The 19,247-nt window shown below is 30.0% G+C and overlaps 2 protein-coding genes and 1 long non-coding RNA gene across 3 annotated transcripts; 2 read left to right on the forward strand and 1 right to left on the reverse strand.

Annotated features, from left to right (window-relative positions):
* The first annotated feature begins 3,022 nt into the window (after positions 1-3,022).
* On the forward strand, positions 3,023-4,631 carry LOC108465987 (protein IRX15-LIKE). Its single transcript, XM_017766359.2, has one exon. The coding sequence runs from the start codon at positions 3,426-3,428 to the stop codon at positions 4,389-4,391; it is 966 nt and encodes a 321-aa protein (XP_017621848.1). The 5' UTR covers positions 3,023-3,425; the 3' UTR covers positions 4,392-4,631.
* A 6,136-nt stretch (positions 4,632-10,767) lies between these two features.
* On the forward strand, positions 10,768-11,529 carry LOC108478048 (uncharacterized). The gene is made up of 5 exons (XR_008274829.1): positions 10,768-10,817; positions 10,900-10,946; positions 11,042-11,106; positions 11,175-11,246; positions 11,326-11,529. It is a non-coding gene; the product is annotated as an uncharacterized LOC108478048 (long non-coding RNA).
* Positions 11,530-17,479: 5,950 nt separating this feature from the next.
* LOC108478049 (protein MAIN-LIKE 2-like) lies at positions 17,480-18,103 on the reverse strand. Its single transcript, XM_017780483.1, has 2 exons — positions 17,708-18,103; positions 17,480-17,593 (listed from the first exon to the last, which is right to left on the reverse strand). The coding sequence occupies exons 1-2, from the start codon at positions 18,101-18,103 to the stop codon at positions 17,480-17,482; spliced, it is 510 nt and encodes a 169-aa protein (XP_017635972.1).
* Between the last annotated feature and the right edge of the window lie 1,144 nt (positions 18,104-19,247).

A 19,247-nucleotide genomic window follows, 5' to 3' on the forward strand; every position in this document is an offset into this window, starting at 1 on the left:
AATATCACCCTAAATCTAAGGATTCTTTAATATTCAGGGAGTTGGCAATTTCTTTCTTCCTATGTGCATGGTAGTTTGGGGAGAAAACCACCTTAGAAAGGTCTACACCTTGTGCCAAGTCCTCCATAAAGACTCGAAGCACTTTCTTAATGGAATTAATCGTCTTAAGAATGGATTTGGCAAAGAGACTGACATCATTTGCAAAGAATAGATGGGAAAGAAATGGACCATTTCTTGATGCTTGGATGTGGCTCCATTGTCCTTCCTCCACTTCTTTAGAGATTTGAAGGTTCAAGTATTCCATATAGGGATGAACATATAGAGAGATAAAGGGTTACCTTGCCTAATGTCACGTAAGGGTTTAAAGCTCTATAGCCTAGATCCATTGAAGAGAACCGTAGTCATGGTAGACAAGATGCAGGCCATAATAGCTTGACCTAACTAAGTGGAAAAATAAAGTATAAATAAAACCTTTCGCACGAAAGACCACTCTAATTAATTTGTTGTATGCCTTATCGAGATCAAGTTTGATGATCATAGCTCCTACGTTGTTTTACATTTGATTTAATAAATGTATAATCTCTTGAACAATAATAGCATTATCTGAAGTTTAGCAGCCAGGTAGAAATCTTCCTTGAATTGGAGAAAAATTATTTTGGAGGATTGGTTTGATCCTCGTAGCCATTATTTTTGTGATAATTTTGTAGGTCATGTTGCTTAAACTAATGGACCAAATTGAGTGATTGAAGATGCTTCTTGACACTTGGGAATAATAGCAATTAATGTATTGTTAATACCTTCTGGGATGGTTCCACTCCGAAAGGCCTCCTTAACCATGTGGCAGAATTTGAATCTTACCTATGGCCAACAACATTGAAAGAAAAATGGGTGTAATCCATCCGGATCCGGAATCTTTCTAGGCTTTAGGGACCGTGCTGCTTTAGCTTTTTATACGTACGTTAGTGTTGGAAATTTCGGGCCACAGGAAACCCGTTTGAGGAGGAACCATATAGATTCACGCTTGCAACTTTGGAATAAATCAATGAGGAAATAATATAATTTCGTGACTAACGTTGTAAGTGCAAAATTACCTATCAAGAGGTATCATTCATACAAAGGGCTTGGGCTTCTTTTATCACAAAAGCAATTAAATGTACTTTAGTAAAATCTTAACCAAAATAAAAAAGGAAAAACTTTAATCGAATGGCATTAAAGTAAATAGCAACCCAGTGAGTAAAAAGGTGAAGAACTAAGTTTGCATGTTCTCAAGAAAATTTGTCTTCAATCATATTTAATGATAAGAAGAAACAAAATTGCTATTATAAAATGATATCCATTTTCTGTATTAAAACATAATCCATCTAGTTGATGTTAATAACTACTCATTTAATTTTTATTTAATGCATCGATGTTACCCAATTTATTATCAAATTTTGTTTATAGTAATGGTATCATTTTTTCTTTTCAATACTATAATAATAAAAATAATAATTACTAATTAAATATTTTAAAATATCACTTTTATTTGCATCACTAAATACCTAATAAAGATTCTTTAAAAAATCCATGCTTCTTCAACCTCCATCTTGTTATGATTAAAGATGGGGTAATTTGACAATTTTTTTTTATTTTAATTACTTCATTAGTGTTCATCAGTCATAGAATATCTTCCCCATGTTGAAAGCCCCAAACTTTATGTCCCATCTTTGAAGCCAAATGCACTTAAACATGTGCCCTTTTTATCCCTTAATAATGCCCTTCCCTTTAATCTTTCATGCTTTGTGCTCCATTTCAATGAGCAAAAAACATGGATGCTTTATTGACCAAACAGAACGTTACCAATCCACAAAGGTCATGTCAATGTTGTTTTGTTTTCTTTAATGTAAATTGTAAGTGTTAATTGGACCATAGAACTAAAGTATTAAAGCTGCCCCTTTGGCTAAAAAAGCACAAGAGAGGGGATATTATCTTTGTTGTTTTTTTTCTTTTTAGAAATCTGTTCAGTTTTGTCACTTGAAAACGATGGTGTGAAGCCTTATGTTAGTTTAACCAGTGGCACATGAGAAAAGAGCGTGGTGAAACCCAGGAGAGAACTGTTCAGTCAACTGGCCCATACCCTACCTAATTTTTTTAGGGCTTCATATTTTATATTTGCAATCCAAATGATAAAAGATGAGTTTACTGCAATTTTAACCTCTCTACTATTGAAAATATAATATTTTAGTTCTTACACCTTAATTTTGAATGATAATTAACATAGCATTAAATTAAAAATAAAAAATAAAAACTTAAACAACCATTTAATCTAATACTATTATTCTATCAACAACAAACAAACTAATGTGCAAAATCCAATGCGACTAAAATAAAATTTTATAGAGGGCTAAGCTTTAACCGACAAGTTTGGAAGCATAAAGTAAGATGGTCTGACATTACCTTTTCTGGGCCACTGTAAGGATTGTCACCATTTCCTTGTACTGTAATAACCTTGTTTGAAACAAGTAATGCTATTGATTATATTACCTTGCTGTTCAAGTCATTTGTTAATCTATTCTGTTCATAGCTGTTAAGCCACTGAGATCACTGATTCACATGTATAATTGCACAATCCCATGCCTCTCCAATAAGAAAAGGGACTTACACAACTTTCCTGCAAATATAAATTCCTAATGAACATTATTCCTTAGATCAGCTGAACTTGTTATGAAAAATATCGGTTTTTGGGTTATACTTTGTTCATATATAACTATAAACCAGACTATCAGTTAATTTAAAGGAACATAAAAGAACCTGCATACTTAGTCTGTGACTCTGTTCATTCCAAATCCAGGTTTCTGCAAATGGGAAATTTGGAGCAGGTGAATTGTCACCTTCAAATGGAAACTCATTATTTAAGAAATGGTATATATAAATGTATAAAAAAAAGGTTACTTGAGAATAAAACCCAAAATTGATGAAGGAAAAGCGACATTTGGCTTGTAATTAGTTATCAGGTCACTACAATATTATATTCCCCATCTACTTTCCTTTTGCCCCTCACCAGCCCCCGGTCTTCAACAACGCCTCTTCTCCTCTGTTTCTTTCATACCACTTCTAATTTTGGATAATCCCTTTTCACCATTCTTTCACCCCAAATAATCATCACTTCCATGTTAGTTTTGCAGTGAAAACAAAGCCAACCTACTTTTCAAAACCCCAAAAGCATAAAAAGGAAATACTTAAATGGTTTTCCATGTGGTTTAATTTGGTTTTCTAGAATATTATTAGGTTGTCTTTAATGTAATTTAACGTAATGTCACTTCATGTTTGCCTAATCCTATATTGTTTCAACCTTCTTTAAATCAAACCCCATTTTTCTCTGATTCTCTCACCAGTCAAAACATTCTTCTCCACGATTGCAAAAGCAAAAAAAAAAAAAAAAAGAAATGAAGAACAGTAACAGTAATACCAAGCTAATCCTCCTCCATCCTTATATCCAAAAACAAGGCAGCTCTAGCAGATTATGGCTCCTTGCCTTCATTTCCTTTTTCACTATTGCCTTCCTTTTAACTCTCATATACACCCGAGAGTCTGTTTCCGGTAGAACTACAGCAGCCGTAAGGACAACCGTGAGAGGCCCCGGCTCATCTGTGTCCGCCTTTGGTGGTGGTGGTGGTTCACTATTGCCCACCACCGTCATCAACACCCTTCTCCATTATGCTTCGAGATCCAACGACAGTTTCCACATGACATATGCGGAGCTGAAGCCGATCTCTGATGTCCTACGTAAATGTTCCTCCCCATGCAACTTCCTCGTTTTCGGTCTAACACAAGAAACCCTCCTGTGGAAAGCACTGAACCACAATGGCCGCACCGTTTTCATCGACGAAAACCGGTACTACGCGGCCTATTTCGAAGAGTTGCATCCGGAAATCGACGCTTACGACGTCCAATACACGACCAAAGCAAGCGAAACGAGAGAGCTCATAGCATCTGCTAAAGCACAGATCCGGAACGAATGCAGGCCGGTCCAAAACCTGCTGTTCTCAGATTGTAAGCTGGGAATCAATGATTTACCGAACCATGTTTACGAAGTGGATTGGGACTTGATATTGATCGATGGGCCAAGAGGCGAAGGAGACGAAGGCCCTGGAAGGATGCAACCGATCTTCACGTCGGGGGTGCTTGCAAGAAGCAAGAAAGGGGGCAATCCCAAGACGCATATATTTGTTCATGATTATTATAGAGATGTGGAGAAGATGTCTGGGGACGAGTTTTTGTGCAAGGAAAACTTGGTGGAATTGAACGAAGTGCTAGCACATTTCGTGGTGGAAAGAATGGAAGAGAATAGCTACCAATACTGTCGCAACAAGAACATCAATACATCAAGGAAAGCTTCATCTTCATCTTAGTTCATGAATGTGATGATCATATATACATACAGTCCCAAGCCAAGGTGTCAAAAATGGTATAAAGGAAGGTGAATACGTACGGATTATTTATCATCATTTGAAAACATTTTATAGATGGATCTTTTCTTTGTTGGGGATGGTGTTTGTGTAAAAAATAATTTTGTTTTTGGCAATGAAAATTGTAAGCTCATTGAATCAGAAGATCCAGAACTTGAAAAAGAAAAAAAAAGACTTTCATAATTAGGCTTTGTATATTGGTATAGTATGCTGATGATAAAAGGTGAAAAAAAGAACACCAGGATGGATAATGTACGATGAAAACTTAGTATGAACAACTATGGTTTGAAATTGTGAAAAGTTATGTGAGAAAATAAAATGATTAAAAAATATCCTGTTAAAAAATGATTTTTTGAAGTGTAATAAATATAATATAATACAATTAAAGTATAAATAAAAGTTCAAGAACAGATGTAATTCAAATTAAAATTAATATACTATCTTGTTGGTCATTTAATTTTTATGTCGCTTTTATTTTGGTCATTCAAAATAAAATTCTTGCAATTTTGTCACTTAATTTTTAGGTTGCTCTCATTTTAATCACCCAACTATTAAATACATTATGTTTATACTTTCGTTTTATTCACCCAACTTCTATGTTTTTTCATTTTAGTCATCCAAAAAATATTTTTTTTAAGTATTGATCGGAATAAAAAACATTAAAGTGAAAAGGTGAAAAAGTGGTATAAACTAAGATAATGTTTTAAAACATGTCAAATTGTACTTACTTACCTCGTTACGAAAGTTCTAATTTTTTTTCAATATTGAAAATTTAAATTTTAGTATTATATATATGTATTTAAAATATTTCACTTATAGAAATATTTGAAATATCATACTCATAATGTAGAAAAAACAATGACATTTTAAATATTTTACATATAAAATAAAAATTTGAAATAATTGTTTCATTTTATAATATTAGAAATCACCATACCCACATTATACATGGATAAAATAAATATTTGACATATAAATATTATATATAAAAATTAGTTGATGTTTATATTATATTATATATTATAAATGAGTTGTTAATTTCAAATATTTTTAACATAATGATATATGTAAAATATATATTTTTATTATATAATTACATATTTATTATTTGATTTTATGAATAACAAAGTTATTAATTAAAAGATTTAAAAGAATAATTAAAAAATTAAAAACAATATATTCATTAATTAAAAATAAAAAAACTTTAAACAACATAAAATAAAAAAATTACAAATATATTTAGAAAAAGGAATTGAACTTAGGTTTGAAAGATGAAATTATTATATTTAACCATTTAACTAAGGAAGTTGATATGTTAATAATAATAATAATAATAATAATAATAACAATAATAAGCTTAAAACAACATGAAATAAAAAAATACTAATTTTATGTGAGTGAGAGAGGAATTGAACTTAGAACTCAATAACAAAACCACTAATATTTAACCATCTAATTAAAAAAACTAATTATACTAAAAAAGTCAAAATTTGTAACTTAATTCCTGTCAATTGTGCAGAAAGTGTGCGTGTTTTCACACTCTCTCTAAAAGCAGTCTACTTTCCTATATTTTAAAAAAAAACGGCATATTTGACCAATAAAGTTTTTTTTTCTTATATGACTAATTTAACTTTTTTTTAATATGTTTCTTGTTTTAATATATAGTTATTAATATATTTAATTTGTGGTCCATTACATATGTCATAAAATGTATAAATTATTCTATTTTAAAAATATATATATAGGTTTAAGAGTGTAAAAATCTTCAAATTTTTTTTAAAAAAAGCAATTGAGTCTCTATTTTTTTTTTACACTTAATTAAGTACTTGAACTTTTAAAATGCATAAAAAAGGCCCTCAAACTTTTTTAAAAAAAATTAAGCCCTTGTTTTTTTTTTTTTTTTGCACTCAATTGGATACTTAAATTGTTAAAATGTATCAAAAAGGTCCTCAAACTTTAAAAAAAAACAATTAAACAATTTTTTTCCACTCAATTCGGTATTCTAATAGTTGACCGGTAAAGTTAATTGCCCTAATTTTTTCAGTTAAAGCCACCATGTGTCACAACCACTACGTGACATGCGGCAAAAAATATAAAACAAAAATCAATAAAATTTATAAAAATATTAAATTTTAATAAAAAATATAAAAATTAGAAAAATATAAAAAATATAAAAGTGTAAAATTTTATAAAATCATAAAAAATTATAAAATATATAGAAATATAGAAAAGAAATTTACAAAATTTTATAAAGTAGTAAGAAAATTATAAAAAGTAAAGAAATATACAATTTGTAAAAAATTATAAAAATTCGTTAACTTTAACGGTCAACAGTTAAAATTTTTTTATGCATTTTATATTTTTTATTTTTATAAAATTTTATAGTTTTTATTTTTTACGATTTTTATATATACATTTTTAATTTTAATATTTTTATTTAAATTTAATAACTTTTATAATTTTTTGCAGCATGTCATGCCGTAATTGTGACACGGGATGACTTTAACTGAAAAATTAAGAACAATTAACTTTAACAATCAACTGTTAAAGCACCCAATTGAATAAAAAAAAAAGCCTTAATTGTGCACACGTTATTGGCAGTAATAATAAATTATGTTTATAAAAGTATTATCATCATAATTTGGTATTTTAATTTTAAAATATAAAGTTGTATTTAATGTAATGTCACCTCATGTGGGCTAATCTTTTAATGAGTTTGAATCCAATAAAGTTACCATATTACAAATTTTAAAATTAAATTCATTTATATTTTATTTTTGCCAAAATATTACTTAATAATATAATATGATTAATATAATAAATATAAGTTTACATTTATTTATTGATAATTAATTTCATAAAATACGTTTAATTTCTATTAGAGAGTGAGTGTCGATCGAATCGAATCAAATGAAAAAATTTCAAGTTGACGAATCATATTTTATCATGTTAACTCAATTTGAAATTTTCTCGAATCGAGTTGAGATGGAATTCAAATCGAATTAAACCTAATATATTTGTTTGAATTAAATTAAAATAATGACTTTGGCCCCTTGTAGTCATTGTCACCCACTGTAATCAAATTTATTATTAACTTTCTTCCATTCATAATTTATTTATTAATCTTTTATCTATGTGTTGGCTTATTTGCTTGCTTAGTTGCTTCAATTATCTTCGATTCTTGTCACAATCTATTTTGAAAATAAAAAATATTAAATGTAAAAATAAATTTTTTAATAAAAGTTATTTTAAAGATAAAATGTGAAATTGATACCAACAAAACATTTTAATACAAATATTTTATAATATCATCAATTATTCAATTTTAACAGAAAATTCAACTCGATTCAAACTCAAAATTCAGAAAAATTGAATTAATTCAATTAACTCGATTAATTCGATCCGAATAATTCAAAATTTAAATTTTATTTTATTTTTAAATCAAATCAAATTTTATTCATCACAACTTTCTATAATTATTCTAATAAAATATTCATGACAATCAAGTTGACCGATAAATAATAAATTAAGTATTGTGTGACGTTTAATTTTCCTTATATATGCACCTATTAAAAGCAGGGTTGGAGAATTAAAGCATGGCAACCCAGTTCCCATAATCGGTATCTAATTAATCTCCATTATCTTTCAATTAATCCATGTTTGTTATCTTTCAAGGCGCAGTTGGTTTTTTTTAATATATTATATTATGTAATTTATAATAAAAATTAAATCTATAATAATATATAAGAGTGAATATTTCATATACTCACAGTGTACGCTTTTTATTTTATAATTAACTTTTAAAATTGACATGTATTTTTTAAATATTTATTTTAAATTTTTATTATATTTTTATAAGATACTTGTCGTTGTCTTTATTTTATTTGTGGAGTCTAAAACTCCACCATAGTGTATTAAATAAGTTTCCAATATTTAATACTATAATGTAACATTAATAAACTACCAAGTTGTCTATATATAAAATTGGCTTAATTTATAACTTTGTATTTAAACTATACTTTTATTTTCATTCGGTACATAAATTTTTTTTTTTGTCGCAAGTGACATCTAAACTACTTTTTTCTCCAAGTTGGTACCTTTGTTAATCAAACCGTTTAAGTCTATTTTTAGAAAAAGGCTAAACCCACAAAATTGGTACCTAAGCTATGTCTTCTTCTTCTTCTTCTTCTTTTTTTCATTTTGGTACATATAGATTTTCTTTTGTCACAAGTGGTACTTAAACTATTTTTTCTCCAAGTTGATACCTGTGTCATTAGTCAAACCGTTAAGTTCATTTAAAAATAGATAACCAATAAAAAGTGTCATGTAACAAAAAAAAAGACAAAAAGTATTATGTTCATTATATATTTTTAAAAATTATTTTAAAAATAAAAATAAAAATAAAAATAAAAATTTCAAAAAAATTGAAATAATAAGTTGAACTAGTTCAACCACTTTTTAGCTCAGTTCAACTTATTTGTATTGATTTATGAGTCAATCGTTTCAACCTCTATCTTCAAACCAATTTTCGATCCAACCGGTTGATTCGGTCTGATTCTAAAAACAATGGTTTTGATCAACGAAAGAACTTTTTCGATGCCATTAGGTTGAACAAGTAGGCGGTAAAATTTAAAAATAGAATTACTCGCCAACGACTCTACCTCAAGATGGCCAATTTTAAACATTACTAATATTTCTAGACATTATGAAAAAGAAGAAAGAAAAAATGTAAAGGAAAATAAAAGACTTTTTTTAAAGTAGAAAATAAAAGATTTAAAAATTAATTTTAAAAGTTTATATGATGTGACTGTCTATTATAGCTTGAAATTTTTTTTAACGAAGATAACATTTTGGTGTAAAATGAGTGAAAAAAATAGTTTAGGTACTAGAGATGGATCCTTATTGGTGCCTAGGAGTCCTTGCCCCTTACTAAAATTTTTAATTTTTTTTTATTTTTTCTTGAAAATTTAAAAAAAAATTAATTAGGCCCCTCAAAATTTTGAAATTTCTCATTAATCTCACAAAAAAATTAATTAGACCCTCAATTTTTTTAAAAATTTCTCATTTAACTCCTAAACTTTTTGAAAATTTTACCACGCCCCCCAAAATTTAGCCCCAAAATCCACCACTTTTTGGTATCACTTGTAATAAAAAAACAGTTTAAGTACCAACTTGAGAAAATGAGCATTATTTAACTACCAATTTGTGGGTTAAACTTTTATAATTATTATTATTATTATTATTATTATTATTATAAATAGACTTGGTAATTTGACTAGCAATTTGAATATCAGAGATACTAGCTTGGGAAAAAAAGTAGTTTAGATACTATGTGACAAAATGTTTAGGTACCAAGATGGAAAAAAGTACAATGTAAGTACCAATTTGTGGACTGTGGGGTAAGCATATAAAATTTTAACAAATGAAAATCATATAAAATTTATTAAATTTAAAAATAATATAATTTTAAAAAATAATATATGTGTTTTTAAGATGAGTTTGGTTAGTCATTTACAAATTTTAATAAGTTTAAGCAAAATTTCAAGCTCATTTTCAGATAAACTTAAGGCTAATATAAAGTGTATTAATACCATAATTAAACATGCACCTCATGTTAGCATGAATTGCTTTAAATTCGTTGATGGAATTATTGAACTAACCCTATAAATTTGGAAGCAGGGGCCGGATACGAAAAACTGAAGCAAAATATAATCAAAGGTGTGCCTGACTTGCCGGAAACTGTTGATGTAAGTAGCTAGTGTCACACAACATATATATATATATATATATATATATATATAATGTTATAATTTAATTAACTACAAACTGCAAATGCTTTTACGTTACAATTAATCTCTAATCCTTACTGTTTGTAATAATGTCATTTTTGGATCACAGTTCTATAAAGAAGTAGAGAAGGGGAGTTACGGAAAGTTTGGTGAACCCTTGGCAGGATGTAACCAATGGTAAGTTGATCAGATCCATCCTATTCATACATATGTTGGATGATATGAAATATTGATGTGTATCTGCAGGCCAAAGGATCCACCAAACTTCAAAACGAGGATGGAAGAGTATTTCAGACTTTGCACAGGCATGCCACTGATTTTCTTTAATCTGCAAATAATGTACTTAATGATTAATTTAATTGGTTGTGTGTTGGCGTTTGGATGGTTAGATATTTCCAGAAAAATAGTGGGAGGGATAAGTTTGGCGAAGGCATTTTGGATGGTTCGTCTCAATGGTTACCCTGGTCTAACCCTAGCTGATTACCAACACTCCCTACAAAATCAGATTGGCTAGTATAAATAAATAAATTATCTGTCTTGCTGGGAACTAATATCATCAGTGGGATTCACACCGACTATGGTAAGCTTTCAGTTTTTTAATTTATTATTTAGAAGATTTTCGTAGGATTCCTAATAAAATATTCTGTATATGCTTTTAACAGGTTTGTTATCTTTGATTAATCAAGATGATGATATTACTGCACTTGAGGTACATATATATATATATATATATATAATCCTTATTACCACCTTTATAATTGTAACTATATACAATTATGTTTTGAAGATAACAAACCTCATCAGGTGAATGGATACCTGCTACTCCAATTCCCGGAACATTTGTTTGCAACATCGGTGACATGTTGAAGGTACTTCTTCTAATCAAATCAATTCAATTAACCCTTTTTTTTACGAAGAGACGTGCATGTTGTTGTAGATATGGTCCAATGGCATATACGAGGCAACCCTGCACCGAGTAATAAACAATTTTCCAAAATATCGAGTCTCGGTGGGTTATTTTTATGAGGTAATTACAACTTCTTGTTTTTGTTTTTAATTATTCGCTGATCAACAAAAATAAAATACAGGGAGATGTAGATGCGGTGGTGGAGCCACTGGAGATGTGGTGGAAAACAGATAAATGAGAGAGCTGTTTATGGAGAGCAAGACCAACTATATTTTGTAGGATCCCATCCACTTCATGCGTTCGTCAACTATATTCATCTTTCATTTACCTACTTTTGTCCTATCATTTATCCATAATATTAATAAAATTTCTAATTAAATGTCAATTGAATACCTATATTAAAAATAATATATTTCTTTAGTATATTAATTATCTATGCTATTTGCTTCAGTATTTTCCTCTCTCGGAATTAGAGTAATTTTAATGAAATAATTAAAATATTTTTAAATAGCTACCAGAATTGAAGCTATATCAACATCAATTTAGTCCTTGTTTAATTTTTAAACAGTTAAAAATTTCATTTCATTAAATACTATCTAAATATTTAATTTGCAAACATACTTTAAAATTTCTTAATTTTATAAATTGTATTTTTAGATAGGGTAAATCAATAAATTTTATGTTAAAAAAATACTTACCATATCTGTACAGAAGATAATAAATTCATGTTTAAAATTTATAGATAATTAAACAATGTTTATAATTTGTTTGTAAAAATCAACATTAATTTTAAAAAGTATTTAAATATTTTTAAACATATTTTTATTATGAAACAATAGATTTTAAGAATACATTAAACCCTATTTTAAATGAACAAAATTATTTTTAAAATAAATTGTGTGAAGTAAATAATTTATAATCAAGAAAAATAATTTAATTTAAATATGTAAAACTTAATTGTTATAAATATTTAAATATGTTCTCTTATAAAACTTAAAATTTTTAAAGTTTATATAATGTATTTAAAATAATTATAATCTAAAGTTATTTCAATAAGTAATGTTGATATTTGTTAATAAAATTAGTTAGTATTCAATTAATTGAATAATTATAATTTTAAAAGATTAAATGTTATTTAAATCCAATTATTTTGTTAGACATTAAAATATTAATATTGGAATTTAAAAGATTTTATATATTATTGGAATTTAATGAGAATTGTGTTTACAAGATGTTATTTTATAGAATAATTTGTATTGATTGTATTTATTAATGATTTAATAATGGTTGAGAATATTGAATTTGTTATTAAAGGGCTTAAATATGTGTAAAACAGGGTTTTTACCTATATATTATAAAATAAAATAAAAATTACTAAAATTGAATGTTTAAAAATTATGTATCAAAATGGTACATTTAAACAGGTGAAGGGTGGTGCATAGGCGGCACCATCCTAGAATTCTGACAAATTTGACTGAAAATAAAAAAATATTTTAATAGTGGTGCCAAATTGATAGGCGGCACCACTTTGTCCAAAATAGTATATACGCAATATTTTATACGGAAGGGGTATGGTGGGTATAATGCCTATCTAATATGCGGCACCATCCCATTTCCCCCCTCCCCATCCGACTCAATTTTAGTATCAATTAAAAAAAAAGCAGAATATAAGGAACAAGAGAGGAAAAGAGAAGAAAGAAAGAAAAGATACTTTTATTTTTATTGTTATTTTCAAATAGAATAAATTATGATAAGAAAAATTATTTTATTAGTATTATATAGTTTGTTTAGTGTTATTTTTATGTTTTGTTTTAAAGTTATTTTGTTTATGGTGATTTGTTAGTAAGTTTTATGTTTAGATTAATTATTTGTTTAATGTTTATTTTGATTTGTTAGGTTATAAATGTTATGTTTTAAATTTCTTTAATATATTTGAAAGTTTTTATGTTAGTAACTATTATAAAGTAATTGTTAGTTAGTGATAACAATAGAAAAAATAGATAAATACTGAAAATATTTTTGTCATAGATATTGTTAGAAATCGTAATAAATTTGATATTGTTAGAAATAGTCTATTTTATTCATTAAATTTTTATGTAAGTATTTTTATGTTGTTCGAAATTGTTTTGAGAATTTTTGTTTATTTTTAACAAATTGAGTATTGAATATGGATAATCAGTTTTTCATATATGTTTATTTCGATGGAATCATCTTGACAACAACCGTTGGATTTATATTTGAATGTCGCCAACAAATAGCAATGAGATTTAAAAGAAGTGTCTCGTTCGATGATATGAAGGAAAGGATTAGCACAAAAATCGTTAGACGTTGTGGAAGAAGGATCTCGAAACTTTTCTACAAGATCTCGAAACTTTTCTACAAGTTTTCAATTTCAACAGATTCCATCAAATTCACTGAAATGGAACTTGTAGATGATGTAGACGTGGAGACAATGATCACTATTTATTATGGGAATCGGAGTGACCAAAATGCACCGATTTAGTTATTTGCTAAATTAGCTGGTGTGGAGATAACTGAAGATCTCACTGCACTAGGTGAAGAACATGGAGCTCAAGAACCGTGTATGGGGGCTCCAATATCGTACGTTGATAGTGAATTGACTATACGCAAGATCGATATCTATCTTAATGTTGCACTCGATATTGATGTGGTTGGTGATGATGGTTACGATAGTAGTGATCCTTGTGATCACGAGGTCGATAGTGATAGTGATCCCAATGTAGACGAGGTCCCCGATAATATTGATGACGAATATGTAAATGACGATGGAAACATTAACACGCCTTCAGTTGGGAACCAGATTCGACGTATTGTGATACACTAATCCTGGGCCACACATGTCGCTAATATACCCCGACGTGACGCACGCAGCCTAGTTCCTGGAGTATTCTGAAATACTACCTGCTCACCAGCTGGCCGTAGATTCTGATCCTGAGGAGTTGTTTGTAAGCCAAAGATTCGAAAGTAAGGAAGAGTGCATATTTGCTATTAAGCGGTAAGCATGAATATATCAGTAGACTACAAAGTCGTAGTGTCTAAATTGATATTATATATTGAGGAGTGTTGGAAGTCGGTAAAAGGCTGTAATTGGCGGGTACAAGCTACATTTATTCAAAAGTTGCAAATGTGGGAGATACAAAAATTTGTTGGGCCTTACACATGCACATCAACATGTATGACAGAAGATCATCAAAAACTTGATTCAAAAACTATTTCTACGTGTATCATGCCAATGGTGAAGGACATGCTGACCATTAAAGTTTCAGTACTGATTGTCGAAATGCAGGCACAATTCCAGTATCGAGTATCATACTGAAAGGCGTGCATAGCAAAATAAATGGCAATAAAATAATTATACGGGGATTTTGATGCATCGTACAATGAGCTATAGGGATGGATAGCCGCTATGTGGGAGTACGTATCAAGGACTGCAATTGAGTTACAAACATAACCTTATTATGACCCAGATGACCACATACAACTGGGAAAAAGAATTTTCCATCGGATGTTCTAGACGATTAATCCATGTGTGTGCATATTTCTCCACTGCAAGCCGTTTGTGTAAGTAGATGGGCCTTGACTATACGAAAAATATACATAGATCCTACTTCTTGTAGTTGCTCAAGACGGGAACAAATAGCATTTGCCATCGTAGATAAAAGGAATATGGAATCTTGGGAATTCTTCATTACCAACCTGCAGAGGTATGTTATTAGCAACGATAATATTTGCATCATTTTCAATAAAAAGGAATGGATTAATTGCTACCATTAGGTGGTCTGGTGTGCCCTGGAGATTCGTTTACTACATTCGGCACATCGAGGCTAGCTTCCATCGAGATTATAAGAATGCAGACTGGCGGAGACAAGTTGTGAGAATGAGTAAATGATAACCTTATCTTTTCAATATAAGTTTTAATGTTTTAGGGCAATACTGTAACTTATCATTTCGTAATACATTTACAGCGCATGAGTTAGAGCCACACATTTTTCGCTAAAGAATGACTTGACTTGAGCGTGACATGGAGGGTCAAACGAACACATCTTTCCAACAGTGGTTGGGTGTTATGGAGGAGTGGCAATGGCTTCAAAGTTTTGACGAGGGCTTTCACTATTGTCATATAACCACAAACTTAGTGGAGGGGATCAACTCTATGTTGTTGAAAACATGACATTTTTTGATTTCATCTGTCTTCTCGGCTACATTCTACAGGTTGGCTACATTGATACCAAGAATGGGTCAGTAACTAGTCAACCCAGATGGAAGCAGAATAGGTGTTTGTCGAATATGTCAAAGATGTAATGCAACCGTTTGATGGTGAGATTGATGAATATAGAAGTATATTTACGACATCTTGAAACATTTTGAGTTACGAAGACCCTCGGTCGTCGACCCGGTATACCACTTAGGTCCTATAGAGTTGATCTCTGAAATAGATGGTGCGATTGCAGAAGGTTCTAAATACTTCTTTATTCATGTGGGCATGTTGTGGCAGCGTGTGCTAAAGTCTCACTCAATGTTGAACAATTTGTCGATAATATGTACACTCTCGAGTGTACGTTGCGTGTCTGGGAGAATGAATTCCCCATTCTACCTAACCTATCTATGTGGGAGCTGCCTCCGACGACTTTCGATTTTGTCCCAGACAAAGGGTTGCGTAAGAATCTGAAAAGTCATCCGTAATCATCCAGAATCCATAATGAAATGGACACTAGGGAGAAATCTGATGGTAAGCATTGTGGATTATTCAAATTAGCTGGTCATAATCGGAATAATTGCCCACAGCAAAACTACCATATTGGACAATTGTCACGATCAGGGTAGGAATTGAGATTATGTAATCCAATGTACCTAATTTGTATTACAAAGTTTGTTCCAAGTTTTAATTTTGTAATGTATTTAATTTATATTACAAAGTTTATTTCAAGTTTTAATGTTGTAATGTTATAATGTTGCCATTAATCTAATTTATGACCACAAAGTTTGTTCCAAGTTTTAATGTTGCAATTAATTTAATTAAATAAATAAAAAATTGTTTTTTTCTTGATTTATATTTTTTAGAATAAAAAGTATAAACTTTGTAATATTTAAATTGCAAGAAACACCTAAAATTGATGGTTTGATGGTGTGGTTTTAGGGGTATATTTCTGTGGGGGTCGACGTTCACGTTGTGGGTGATCGCGGCAATCAACATCCTCTTCAGTTGCAGGTGGGGGTGTGCGAAACATGTAAGAAAAATCATATGCCTCGAATGCCATCGATAAACTTAAGCCGGAAGAAGTGTTGTACTGCGATGGATACGAACAAGAGGAGTGAAGTAATATGGTGGATATGGGGCGAGAGAAGTGGAGTAATGTGGTGGATACGGGCAGAGAAGAGTCCTGTACTACGGTGGTACTGGATTAAAGATATCAAACCCAGAATGATATCTGTGTCTTAAAACCCCGGGAAATTGTCATTGACCTGCAACTCCAGATGGTAAGGACTATCATAGGAATATGTATGCGACCGCTCGAGCTTAGAGTCGGGCTCTGGCTTTGGCTCTAGCTCATATGTCCCAAATCGATGCATGTGAGGGGGGACTATAGTCGACTGCCCACCAAGTAAATATGGTTTTCCGGTACTAGAGTATCATTGTATGTATTCTAATGATGGTTGTATATCGGAGGAAATATCCATCTGAGGTCTCTGCGCCATCCTGTTATCCCACACTGCAATATATTTCTATTGCACAACCCCCAATTAATTTCATGTTTTCCTCTCTTGTTAATCCCGTGAATCTTCCCAACTGCATTGGGGGAGCCAAGATATACTAGAAACAACCAAACTGCCGGAGTACTCGATCCCCCTTATACCACTTGACTATCTGGAAATTGATAATTGGTACGTTAATGCACCACAAGTGAGAATGAATCTAGGCATACGAGGGTTAACAACCGCAATTCCTGGTCTCCGATACGGCATCTAGATAAACTGTACAATTAATAACATAGTTAAAATTTAACACGATTCGAGTAAGATATACAAAGTAATTATATGTCATGAATATTGGAATAGCTTACCCTTTCCCTGGCATGTTGTTCAATCATCAAACGATATATCAGGACAGTGGACAACCTTCCGATACCCGGATAAGAACTTCATCTACGAAAACAAATTACATGTTACGATAGTATCGTTAGAATAGTATCATTAAAAAAATATATCAATTAATTGCTAGAAAAAGTTAAATTTTATCACTTGTTTACTAGTGAAAATAAGTATGCTTGGTGCCTAACCAATGCCAAGAATGGCATCCGAGAAAGAGCCCATGACTACAGCAATATAAAGCATCCGCCTATGTCTATGGCATTAGGCTTTGTCGTCCAACAAAGCTCACGATACAATATAGCCAGAACTGCGAAACCCAAACTATACGAGTGAACATTCTGCAAATCAGTTAATAGGGGTAAATACATGAAATGAACCTTGTTGGTATTCGCATATGATATTAGTACACCCCATATAATATGCATAATGTATGGTCAAGCTGTGCACATCACCTCCTGCTCAGTGGCATTAATTGATAAATTTTCAAAATTGGCTTTCAGCCATGAAAATCTCAAACTCGTAAATTTGGACTCAGCATTATTGGGTGAGACTCCTAGTAGGCTATAACAAAGGGCAGTCGACTGAGCTATCATACTTACGCCAGTTATGGCACTCCCGTCGATTGGGAGCCTAAGTTGTAATGCAACATCCTCCAAAGTAACAGTGTACTCCCCACACGACAAATGAAAAGTGTGGGTCTCCTGGCGCCAACGCTCGACCAATGCGGATATTAACTCATACCGTAAATCAAACGTTTGGATCAATGCTGTTGACGTGAATCCAACTAACTCTAAGTATGGCATCAGTCGTTCATCCGGGGAATATCCTAAACCATCCACCCGACCCATTAATGCGCGGTACGGGCCCTGACACTATTAAATTACAGAAAATAGTTATAATAACATAATTTATTTCCGTAAATGACGTAGATCTTTTTTTAAGGGAACCCGCAATTAACAAATAACAATATATTACCATATTATTAACTTTGTTTGATATGTGATTGTCGTTCTTAATCAGTGAACCCATTGAGATACCTGCAATTTCAAAATAAATTTCGGTTATTAAATTCAAAGTTTGATAGATTTTAAATATTTATCAAAATACCTAAATTTTATATATTGCTTTTAATTACAAAAAAAATACCAAACAATTTTGTCCACATCATATTTTTTGCTATACTACATTAACAAAATAAATATATCTTATAAATTTCAACTCAAACTCCAACTCAATGGTCCTATTCACAAATTCCATCTCAATAGTTTAATCTTTTACCTACATAAAAACAAAAAATTTATATTAAAATAATAAAAATAACAAGCCAATAAAAAAAACAAAAACATAACATAAACTATCTCAACATAATAAATGCGAATATTTTTATTATTATTTTAAAATGATAATAAGTAAAATGTATTGGTTTAAAATATAATATATATAATAACATGACAACTTAATTATTGTCAAAAATATAATTTTTTGCATAGAAAGATTCAAAAGAAATTTTATTTATAATATTTATAAAAAACAAAAATAAAATTTAAAAACATAAACTCTTATTCTCAATTATAAAATCTTAAAAATTAGAACATATAAAATAATTCCTAATTTATCTCATAAATCCAACTCAATGGACTCGTTCACAAATTCCATCTCAATGGTTTCATCTTTTACCTATATAAAAATTTTAAAACAATTATATTAAAATAATCAAAATAACATGCCAAATAAATTACATAAAAATAAATCTAATCAACCTAAAACACATAACAAATAAATTACATAAAAAATAAAACATTATTTGTACATAACATAAATAGACTTTTTACTTCAATAAACATTACAAATAAAATTATGAATGAATGAAAATATAAAATAAATACAAACATACCTTAATAGCTCTTTTAACCAAATAATACATTACAAAAATAAAATTAAAAATTAAATCTGAATTAAATCAACAATGATAACAACAAAAACAAATTAACA

This window comes from Gossypium arboreum, chromosome 11 (genome assembly GCF_025698485.1).
Source record: "Gossypium arboreum isolate Shixiya-1 chromosome 11, ASM2569848v2, whole genome shotgun sequence".
Taxonomy (NCBI): Eukaryota; Viridiplantae; Streptophyta; class Magnoliopsida; order Malvales; family Malvaceae; genus Gossypium; species Gossypium arboreum.